This window comes from Rhamphochromis longiceps, linkage group LG14 (genome assembly GCF_057381845.1).
Source record: "Rhamphochromis longiceps isolate RC_006_pf linkage group LG14, R_longiceps_female_GT1.1, whole genome shotgun sequence".
In the NCBI taxonomy this organism is placed as follows: domain Eukaryota; kingdom Metazoa; phylum Chordata; class Actinopteri; order Cichliformes; family Cichlidae; genus Rhamphochromis; species Rhamphochromis longiceps.
In genome coordinates, this window is record NC_140570.1 from 34,840,978 (window position 1) to 34,853,095 (window position 12,118).

The 12,118-nt window shown below is 40.5% G+C and overlaps 1 protein-coding gene across 4 annotated transcripts in view; it reads left to right on the forward strand.

Moving 5' to 3' along the window:
- The window catches only part of nectin1b (nectin cell adhesion molecule 1b), a 162,467-nt gene that overhangs the window by 47,189 nt on the left and 103,160 nt on the right, over window positions 1-12,118 (forward strand). For all 4 annotated transcript variants that reach the window (XM_085429102.1, XM_085429105.1, XM_085429104.1 and 1 more), the window contains exons 2-5: window positions 1,694-2,065; window positions 3,736-4,035; window positions 5,578-5,695; window positions 9,904-10,055. In XM_085429102.1, coding sequence (XP_085285228.1) covers window positions 1,694-2,065; window positions 3,736-4,035; window positions 5,578-5,695; window positions 9,904-10,055 — 942 coding nt within the window. The remainder of the gene's footprint in view (window positions 1-1,693; window positions 2,066-3,735; window positions 4,036-5,577; window positions 5,696-9,903; window positions 10,056-12,118) is intronic.

Below are 12,118 nucleotides of genomic sequence, written 5' to 3' on the forward strand. Positions count from 1 at the left end.
AGACTGCTGACACTGCAGAGCTCAGAGCAGGTTTAAGTGAAACTTGTACTTGTTTGTTATCCATGAAGAAGACCTATTACTACAGATTATAAAAAGAAACCAAAAAAATGCACTAGTTACCTTCAGCATTAATTTCAATTCAATTTTATTTATGTAGCGCCAAATCACAACAACAGTCGCCTCAAGGCGCTTTATATTGTAAGGTAGACCCTATAATAATACATACAGCAAACACTTGGCGACAGTGGGAAGGAAAAACTCCCTCTGAACAGGAAGAAACCTCCGGCAGAACGAGGCTCAGAAAGGGGCGGGGCCATCTGCTGCGACCGGTTGGGGAGAGAGAAGGAAGACAGGATAAAGACATGCTGTGGAAGAGAGACAGAGATTAATAACATGTATGATTCAATGCAGAGAGGTCTGTTAACACATAGTGAGTGAGAAAGGTGACTGGAAAAGAAATACTCAGTGCATCATGGGAATCCCCCAGCAGCCTACGCCTATTGCAGCATAACTAACGGAGGATTCAGGGTCACCTGATCCAACACTAACTATATGCTTTAGCAAAAAGTTTTAAGCCTAATCTTAATTAGGCTTAAAACTTAATGTATTCTTTTTCAACTAATCAGTTATTCAGTTTGGAAAAATTGCTGCTCGCACTGAATGACATCCCTGACTGAAATGACATCCATGTTGAGACTACAGATTGTGTCAAGCCAATAGATCCAAACCCCAAAATGTTCTGTTTATACTGATATAGAAAAAAGTATCAAATGATCAATTCTGACAGATCGGTATGTGTGAATAAGGGAGTGACTTGTGTAATTATTCTTCCTGTCACTTAATTTTCCATCTTATGCTTCCAGTTCTTAATAAAGGCATAGAGACTGTAAGGAACAGTTAATCCAAGGCTGATAACTGCTAATGTTAAATAAAAAGCAAAAACGCATTACAAAGAACGGTATTCAACAGTTCAGTTTAGCACAAGGTCAATATATGCATGAAAGACTAAACCGAAGGTCCATGTTCTCTAATTGACCTTTTCTTTTGCCACCATGCTCCGCACAGGCTTAGATAGTAAAGGAGGAGTGCCTAATTGCTGGGTTCTTTTAATACAGCTAATGTGTGTGTTCTCATTGTTTTGAGTGCTTACACAGGACTACACATTGTTTCTCCTAATAGGAGCTCCAGGCAGTCATTGAAGTATTTGTGAGTAAAAAGTAATTAAAATTACAATAGGCTACCCAGTGTGTTGCTGGGTAGGTGGAGGAGAGCGCAGCAGACGACGACTTGGCTCCAGCTCACTGCCCTTGTACTCATTCATTAGTGATGCATTGGTTCTCGCTCGGCCCTCCCATCTCATCAGAAACAGCACCTTTGTGGACAAAGGCAGGCTTGTATGGATGTGCCCATTAATAACAACTCCCACAGCTTTCGCACACAACCACCACCATGAACCAACTTGTTTTATGTATAGGGGGCAGATATAGTATCTGTGGCACACAGGTGCGTATGGTTGAATCCACGAGTCTGACTTCTGAGTGTTGTGCGTGCTTGTACTACCTAGGAGGCTGAATTGACTCCTTGACTTTCAGTGCATGTACTTGCTATTGACTGGAGTGCTTGCTTGGCCTTGGACACTTGTTAATCGTAATTAAATGTTTTTTTTCCTTTCCACCCCCCTCTTTGTGTCTAGCTGGCAGTGGACAGATGGTACAGATGGATACCAGTAAGTCTGGCTTCGTGGGTTCACAAGTGGAGCTGCGCTGCGTTTTCAGCAACAGTAATCCACCAGTCAAGATCTCCCAAGTAACCTGGCAGAAGCTTCTCAATGGCACCAAACAGAATGTGGCCATCGCCAACCCGGCCCTGGGTGTGTCTGTGCTGCCGCCCTTCAAGGAGCGGGTCAGCTTCAAACATGCAGCTGTTCGTCATCGTACTCCCTCATTGGAAGACACCACAATTGTGTTCTCCAACCTGCAGCTGTCCGACGAGGCTGCCTACATTTGCGAGTATACCACATTTCCTGCAGGCAACCGTGAGAACATGGTCAACCTTACTGTGTATGGTAAGAACTGCACTGATTTTAATTCTGCTTTAATCTGTAATTTGAAAGGAACATTTTTTTTCCTAATCTGGTTTTAGCAGTTCTGTAGGGATCTAAATCTTAGTAATCTAATCTCTCATTGTTTCCCATTCTCCAGGCTTGTGTCTAGAATTTATCCAAGACTTATCTCCAATAAAGCAGTAGCTGAACATTCAAAACATGTTCATAATGTATATATGGACCTTTGGGTTTCTCATTAAAACTGTGAGAGATTTCATTAATGGCAGTAATATTCCCAAAACGCTGCCTGATAAACATCCATCTTCAAGACGTCTACATTTAAGAAAGGCTAAATTGTAGCGAGATCAAATTATTAAGCTTAATCCACCGAGTGAATGGGAACATTTAAAATGACCAGCTTCTGGGAAACAGAAAGTATGTCTTTAGTGAGTGGAACAACCTGCCCAACATATTCTGTGACTTCTTACAAAGATCCTATGGAAAAAAAGTTAGTCACATATACTTCACTGGAAAAGTTACCTATCTTTAGAGTCAAGATAAGAGAGTAAAACCCCCCCCAAAAAAACAGGTTAAACGTCTGAACATCAGTTAAGGAGTTATTTCCTGGAGCACGCTTATGCTGGTCTGATGAACAATCAAAGGAATGAAAACCCTGTTGCTCAAATTTGGTGTCCTATTGACTTTGAAACAGATCAAACAGGGTCAACCTGACAACCTGAGTGAAAGGCTTAGTAAAAACATATTTACAGCTCTTCTCTTCGACGCCGGCTGCTTTCTATATGTTTGCTGAAGCTCTCGGTATAACTGTCCTCTTTGTTGTTGAAACTATTGAAGTTGCAGAGCAGCACCAAGAGCCACGTCAATGAATGATATATATATTGGTGAATTCCATATAACATGGGCCTAATAGCTTTTATAAAACAGGAAACTTTCGCAGAGGTTAGTTGATAAAAATGGCAGGTGAAATGGAAATCAATAGGAGCACTTCTGAGTGTATAATTTGGCTTGAATAGTAGTGTGGCAAAAAAAAGAGATGTAGTTTATCTTGGAAAGAGGCAGCTTTGAAAAGGTTGCGTGCTGACTCTGATTAGAGAGCTAATTAGAAATTAAGTGTTGGTTTGTGTTCTATTGAGCACCGGTAAAAGAAATAGCACTTGGCTTAAGTAGTCCCTGTTGCCGGGTCTTCTTAGTCAGCTCCGAGTCCCCATTTTGTGTCATTTGGCCTCCCAGGACTTTTTAGGCTTCAGTGACTCAGTTTTTAGGCTCAGTGAACATCAGGAACATGTGTGCAGATAACCAACCGGCAGCCTTCAAAGAGGCCTCTTTATAGCCTATCTCTTTCAGTTGTGCATTTGCTCAAGCTCAAGCCTGCCTTTTGATGTACTAAGAGTAGATTTCTGATTGGCAACTCACAAAGGATTGAAATTGGATGACTGCGCATTTGGATAGGCAAGTGGGTTCTACATCTGAGAGTTTTGAGGAGTGAAGGAAGAAAAACAATGTTATTTTCATCTCAGCTTCTTAGTTTAATTTACTTCAGGACATTGATTGTTAGAAAAGCAGACAAGACTACACACTAAAATAAAATGGAAAGTGAAATTAAAAAATCAAGCTCATTCTTGAGTGACTCTTTTCTTCCTGAAAATTAATTTCTCCTTTCTACTCGGCAGCTCGGCCCATGACACGTATGACCTTGACGACCCCTACGATTGTGGCTAGGGCTCAGAAGCGTAAGATGACAGTTGCAACTTGTGTATCTGCGAATGGAAAGCCCCCAAGCGTGATCAAATGGGATACCAGGTTGAAAGGCGAAGCCACTTACCAGGAGACTCGCAACCAGAATGGGACAGTGACGGTCCGGAGCAACTATGTGGTGATACCGAGCCGCGAGACCCACAAACAGAAGCTCACGTGCATCGTCACGTACCGAAATGAGAGGATCACAGACAGCGTGGTGCTCAACGTTCAGTGTAAGACACCGCTCTCCTACTACTTCACTATTTTTTGTCTGTGCTTTTATTTTGTCCTGCATCCACGTGATGATTTTGTCACCAGATGACACCACTCAGCACAGTTTACACCAAAACAAAGGTTAATTACTAGAAAACAAATGAGCAGTAAACTACAGCGCCAGACTCAGTCTAAGCATGTTAGAAATCTATTTTTCCCCAGTTCTGTTGACATAACTTATAGAATCAATAATTAATAGAATGACTGAATAAACAATTATTCAAGACAAACACTATTTACCAAAAATGATGTATTTAGAGAAAAATCAATGCTTAAACAAGACCTGTTTTTCCATGTTGTGTTGGCAAGTGTGCAATGGTTCTTTTACACTGCTGTATTATTTGGATGACCAAAATTTTTAACCTTTTTTTCAAGATTCTGGTGTTTTCAAGCAATTATTATTAATATTATTTTTGCAAAAGTAGGCTTAGGAAATGTTGAAAAGTATCATTGTTATCATTAAAAAGATGAATAAATAAATAAAATTAAACCACACAACCTAAACAATAGCCTCCTAGTCTACTTTTAGGGTATATTACCAACAGTTAGTATTTGGTGCAGGGCTTTAGACTCAGTCATTAACAGCTGGCTGGTTCTGCCTTTCAGGTAGATGTAATGCCAGTTTTTGTTGCCACTATTTTCTCTTAAATTTTCAAAGTGAGACTTTGAAACAAACTCCACTGGAGCCTGTCCTTTTAAACGTTGTGGCAAAATGTATTCTATCATCCACTAGAAAAAAAACTTCAAAACACCAGACAAAGCTTCTTCTCTTCTTTATATATTACTTACAGGCATCTCTGCTCTCTTTTCTTCAACATCCATCTTGAATGTAGGGACAGAGCCAGCGGTTAACTGACTATTATGCTACCTGGCTAGATAGCATTATCCAGGATGGCATTCAGCTGTATAATTTTATAAATGTGCAGTTATTATTGCTACGATTGCTCATATGTCATACGTTTTCTTGTGCCTTAAGACAGGTAAATGTTCATTGATGTCTATATAATTGTTAGAACAGTGAGTAATGTGGGTGTTAATAGAATTAATAGGTGTCCTTTCTGAATAAGCACTCCATAGTGCTCTAGGTGGCCAAAATCGTAATGCAGTTATGTTTATAATACATAAACACAGTTGGCATTTTGTCTGTTTACCAGTAAAGCATTATTTGTATCATGCATTATCTGAAATTATTAGCAGTATACCATTAGATCCTGTGAACTCCTGACACTACTAGTCCATTTAATCTTTTATATGCAGTTTTCATGTGAATAAGTAGCATAAAGGTAAAAATTAAATGTGAAGAAGTAGATAATTTTTTATTTTTTTTTTAGATCATCTGGTCAAGACGATTTTTGATCCATTGTCTCAAGCTAATATGAGCTATCTGCTACTTTAAAGTGGACGGGTTTGGAAAGGCAAACTGCTAGTGTCCTTCAGCAAAGGCACAATAATAGAGCAGTGGATTATGAGGGATAACTGACAGGAGTGCTCTTTCCTTGCAGATGAACCCGAGGTGCAGATCGAGGGGTTTGATGGAAACTGGTACCTGAACCGTCAGAATGTTCAGCTGACCTGCAGGGCTGATGCTAACCCCCCTGTCACGATCTACCAGTGGAAACTGTAAGTATGGCTAAACCGTAACAAAACACCTTAAGGTTCAGAGGACGAGGCTGCAGGGATACACGCTGTTTTTCTCAGGTTAAATTTCTAGGGGAGGAAAAAAAGTTTTATAGAGGGCTTACTAATGCAACGGGAGGCAATTTCACCGAATGGTCAAAGTGAACATTTGTTTCAAGGCATATATACAAGAAAGTAATCTTCAAAGATAAAAACACTGCTGCTTCCTTCATCCTCTCCAGAAATGTGTCTCAGTTTATTTGTTTGTTTGTTTAGAAAACGTGTAATGAAGATAAGACTAGGACCCAAGGCAGAGCACAATGGGCCTATTACAGCAGCAACATATACCCCTATCTCCCCGATGGTCACAGATAGTGGGAGATAAATGCAAACAGAACACCATTTGCTTTGCTTTTGGGGATGTGCTTTGAAGTCGGAGGGCCAGGATGCAGGTAGAGGGGTGAGAAAGCATCTTTGTTAGTGCTGTTGTGTTCTCTGAAGGGCACAGATGCAGCGGGTTGTCCCCGAGACAGTAAAGAGACGGCTGAAACTGAAGCTGAAGTGGGAGCCATGGATTAAGCCCACATACCGCAGGCCTGACATCAGGGCTTTCGCCTGAGAGCCTACCGCTGAAAATACAAAGGCTAGAACAGACACAAACATGATTTCGAGCTGTTGGAGAATTGCTAAGTAACCTCAGGTTTGATCTGCTCTAAGGAACAGCATGAAAAGTGGGCTTACAGAAATAATGAAGTAAGTACTGAGATATAAAAGAAATAAAAGTGAATGCATAACTGCCATAATTTTGACTGATCAAACCCCTCACTGCCTTTGAATATCAGATGCAAGTACCAAAAAAAAAAAGATGAGGAAAGAATAAAGAAGTAAAGTGGGTGCGGTTCTTCGGATATAAAGAGTATCACCTTTTTAAATTCAAGTATTATATTATAAAATTGAGAGATAAATGTAGCAATTTGTCCTTTAATTGCTTAGTAAAAGAAAGGTTGAGAAATATGTCAGTGGACTTGAGTGGATGTGGATTAATAGACCATTGTGCCCTCATTGTATCTACTCTACAGACGACTGCTGGATTTTAATGAGACAGAAGGGGTTTCTTTTTCTCCCGTTCTGTCTTATTCATAGATTTAGCTTTCAGGGTAGAAAGACTGATACTTACTGATATATAGACATAGCAGCAGAAGACAAAGACAAAATGGATATTCTGTTTGGCCTGTTTGGGTTTATTTTTTTATCAGAAGCAAGGCGAGATTTAAGGAGATAGAGGAAGATAGGAAGAGAAGAGGAGGCGAAGAGGAAGAGATGTTAAGAGATGTGATCTAGAAAGACGAGGGCACTGTGCTGACAGATAGGAGAGGACGGCCATTGCTGCACTGAAAATGAGATGCCAAATCTGTTGTGAAGGTTCCCCTGGGCTCCACTGTGGAGGTCAGCACAAGGCTGTGACGGAACGATCCAGAAAAAGCTGGCAGGATTGCGTCACACTCAACTCCAAACACAGACATCTAAAAAGGAATTGAATATAGAAATTCCAAGAAAAAAACACTACATAAAAGGTTTATTTTATATATTTTTTATTTTGTGTTGTGTTCAAGTTACTGTTGGAACTATAATTAAAAAAAGTTTGCTTTTACTTTGCACAATCACTTTCTGCCTTCATATATAGTCCTTGAGGAAAGCATCTAAGCCTCTTTGATTTTTTTTCTCTTGTTCTTAGAGCACATTGCCAGAGCTATTTCTCAAAATGGGTTAATGGGGAGCTTCACTCAAGTAGCTCAGCTAAAAAAAGGAATGCATCCTGTATGAACTGTGTTGTTTGTTTTTGAAATGTTTGTTCGTACGGCATCATTTCTGGAGTCTGTTTTAAGTGCACACAGCAGTTTTGAGTGGGCATTAGAACAATAAGTACAGGAAAGGTGAGCTAAAAACATGGCTATTCTTTCATACATTCAATTCACTACAGTTATGAGATGTTTTTAAAAGAAAAGAAAGTATTTCAAGCAGACGCATCATTTCCCGTTAAAAATAAAAATCTTTATTATTTAAAGTAAACTGCTGCATTCCACTGTGTGATTGCTGCAGACTTAATTAGCCAGCTTACTTATCTGTATTGTGAAAAATGTGATTCTATTAGTCATGTCAATGAAAGGCCACAATAAAACAACTGTTGGTTACATTTTTTGCTCACCAGTCAGTGTGAATAAAACCTGGAGAGCCCTCTAAATTATATTTAAGTTGTATAACAGCTTTGTACAACTACTTCTGCTTGAGCACTTACTAAATATTGCTCCTTGCTCCTGTTGCCTGGGGTTTCTCCAAAAAAATAACATTTCACGTTACACAAATTTAAAGTATAAGCGGACAGATGTGTGATTAAAAAGAGCAATCCTGTTAATCTCTTCTTTTAACTAAAATTAGGTTGTGATCTTATCAGTTTCCTATTACCAGTCCCATTAATTATTGGTAGTATGTTTTTCACCTCCACATAATGTTGTTAGTTGTTAAATGCTGCTGTTTGGCATTCTGTCCAATCACACACACACCTATATGCACACACATATCATATATATGCTTGCGCATGACTGGCTAGCGAGGGAATAGAAAATATACATAACTCGTAAGTTGTTTGTTAGTCTTTCATTTTTCTGGTTCCGCACACACGTGCACACGCAGACATGCATTCAAATGTCTGACACAAATGCAGACATCTTCGGTAGTGGCAGAGTCCGTGGTGAATCACAGTTTGCCGGCCTTTCATTTCTGCAACAAATCAATTGGGCTTTGCAGAACTCAGCATTTGATAGCGGCTCACAGGGTAACTGATTATTGAATCGTGACATACTGTATTGAGGGTTGTTTGTGGCTCCATTGCAATTGCTTTGCCAAGGTGGCCAATGAAAACAGCTCAGCCGCAGCTCTTTCTATTACATTACTTTTGTTCTGAACTATGGACTTTTTGTTGCTACAAAACTATACTGTGGTATTTTTTTATATTTTTATTTTGCCTTGTTTTGACATTTTCTTCTGTCAGATAAATTTAACCACACGGAGATCAGCTATTTGTACTTAACATTTTTATTAAATACCTTGTCGGTGTGTCGTAGGCCCTGTCATTGCAAAGCCTTGTTAAAAGCCTGTTAAGTGAACCTCAAGTGCTTGATGCGTGACCATTGTGAGCATGAAACTTAATATTGTTGCCTCGCCGTGATGTTATTTTGTTTTTCTCTCACTGTAATGAATAGGAGCACTACATTGTTTTTGATGTTCTTGCACGCCTGCACTTCTCAGTGTGCCTTTCTGAGCCCACAGTAGTGGAGGAAATCTTTGCAGCATCCTTATTGATTAAAGAAACAACCAGCAGCTCACCTCAGTCAGACCAGGGGGCTCTTTAATATTATCATGATGTTTTGTAACTCTGCTCAAGCTGGGCCTATTCAGAGCAGGTGATGAGGCTAATTGAGGGAAACTCAACAGGAAACATCTAATTGTCGTGAAATTTGATGCCTTTTCTAGCCTGCGGGCTCCATAAAAAGGGTCCAGATAATACAATAGAGGCTTTGTTTGTTCATGATCCATGGCCTCAAAGTCTGCTGACCTGATCAAAGGACATGAGCAAGTCTGAACACAGTAGAGATAGTGAACCATGAAGACAAACACCTCAGGCAGGAGAAACAGGCTGCAGTTCTCAATGACAGCACAGCATTTGGTAGATTCTGCATTTATCGCTTGATCAGCTGCCTCTCCTGACAGCTCCCCTGAGTTTTGACTTCAGCCATGTGTGCTGTGCTGTAGTTTAGGAAGGAAGCCCCCCCCCCCATCCCCTTTACCCCCTACAATCCTCTCCTCTGCCACTGCTTTGTATTCCACGTGTCAAAAAGTCCATGTCCTCAGGCATCAGCTATATCTTACCTGTTTGGACCTGCTGGGATTCCCTGTTCTCATAATTTTGTTTGGACTTGATGGATGATGGCTGAAATATAGCACTGTCAAATATTCTTGGTATTTATCTCACACCCACACCCACATCCAAGTTTGTTTGGCACTAGAGACTGTATTTTTTATGCGCTTTGAATTGCTTTGCTGCATCTGGGAGGGTTTTTTTCCTTTTTTTTCAGTGGTCTGGAGTAATTCTGCCTTTTTATGGCATCTGCATTATTGTTCCTCTCTCTTTTTCTCTCTCTCTTTCATCGCAGTTTGAATGGCTCCCTACCCAGCAATGTGGAAATCAAGAACAACACCTTGTTCTTCAAGGGCCCTGTGACCTACGACTTGGCTGGGACGTATGTCTGTGACGCTACCAACGGCATCGGGACTCGCACCGGCATCGTGGACGTCAACATCACAGGTAGGCTGATTAAGCTGGTCATTTCTCTCTCTCCAGTAACTCTGGCATGGCCTGATCAGTGCAGTAGCCCTCTAAAAATTCAGTCAGAAAGGATCAGACCCCCTTCTGCCCAAATAAACACAGCTATCAGTGCACATGCACATACCAGGTGATTGCAGCAGATCGCCTGCGTAGTTTCAATGTGGATCCAGCTTGCCTTAGTTGTGGGGCACCCTGCTGAACAGTATGGCAGGTTGGGTGAAAAAAAAAATCCTCTCTGTTTGTGTATCAGACTTTCACACACTGTGAGAACCACCGCCCCCCTCCCGACCTGCCCTGTTACACATCCAAGCACATGTGTGGGAGCAACATAAAGCAGGTCTATTATCAGTGCCTAAAATAACATCAAGGAAATTGGGGGTTTGAGGTGAGGGTACTGTATTGATCATAGTTTGCTTGCATCATGCTCACATCTCTCTGAGCTCTGTGCTAGTTCTTTTGTCTCCTCTTCTTCTTCTTCTTGTCTTCTGGGGAAAACAAAATGCTGAACAAAACTGATTCAGTTTCCTTGTATTCCACATAATTGTTGGCACACACGCACTGTGGTTCCTCTGGGTTCTTATCCATAGGAGACGATATTATGCCCTCAAAGCCCCAACTGCAATATATGCCAGATCTGACCTTGCTAGACAGACTACAAATGTGGAGATCATCTATTATTGCTACCAGCTGTGTGCGTGTGGTATTGGGAGACTGTCACAGTTTTGCTCTGGTCAGACTGGAAAGTCTTTTCCCCTTTACTCTCTGCGCTGCTTGGTTTCTGGGAAGCCGAGGTGTTCTAACTTGCATTGCTTTGCATGTTGACTCATGTTGTGTCTCTGGAAACGCTCTGCTTGGTATGAAGTGAACAGCTGCGCCTTACAGTATCATTGCATACCTTTTTTTTTTTTCTGTTTCCTCTCTTTCAGTGTGTTATTCTCTGCTGGTAAGGGTAAGGCTAAGACAAAGAAGCTTTGTAGGATGTTGTGTGATGTCATTACCTGCATTGTGAGGAGTTGCCCTCCCAAAGCAGATGGGCTAGTAGCGTTATAATAGAGGTTTCAAAGGAGTCGGAACAGGCCTTTCTTATCAAACAGAAGATGAGGAAGTAATCTGCTGTTAGCAAATCGCTGTGCACCAGCTTGTATTGAGTAACTGGGTTCCAAGGAGATGTACTGTTTGGCATAAAGTACTGTACCCCCTTTTGGAAAGGCAAAACAAAGGCACCAAAGTAATTTTCTATTTCTTCTTTTTCATTGATTGCTTAAATTAACAAACCACATTGCTACTGTCCCAGTAGTCTTTCTGTTTATTCTCATCATTTGTCTATATAATTGTATCGAGTGAGTGAGGTGAACAATGCGTGGGTACACGATGTGAGTGCGTTCGCTTTCAGGTCGCCTCCGTGCAAAATTGGAATCTAAGCATTCTGCTTTGTTTTTGTCTTTGAACCTTTTGAGTTTTGAAGAAGTTTGCACTGTGCTCAGTAGCAGGTTAGAGGAAGCAAAATGACTAATTCCGAGGCTGTGAAAATACATTTGGTTCTCAGTAGTAGGTCATTGTTCCTTTCTGTCACTCTGCATGTTTACAAATAATGAATGTGCTTCATTATTACAGTTATTACATATAATTATGCATTAAAACTAATTATTGAATTTTTTCTACTTGACAGTTAGATTGTCACTTGATATTTGTAGCTTTAATAACTGCCGTCAAAGAAAAACTATATTATCAAAGATTAAATGCCACAAAGCACCCAGTGGTCTGTTTGCCGTCTCTGTAGTAACACACTGGCTGAATATATTGTTGTTCTGTACTATTTGATGGCAAAAGTTCCCGATTTCTTTTAAGGATATATTCTCAAAGGGTACCACACAAGTCTTAAAAGCATGTTGCCAGTTCCCATAGTAACAGTTACAAGTTAAAGGGAGAACAGCCAGATTCCCCCTGCGAAAGCACAGTTCAGAGCCTCAGCTCTGACATGAAGCCCCATCAAATTACACAATGCCTTATAAGCAACTCAGGTTGATTTGAAGCATTAATGC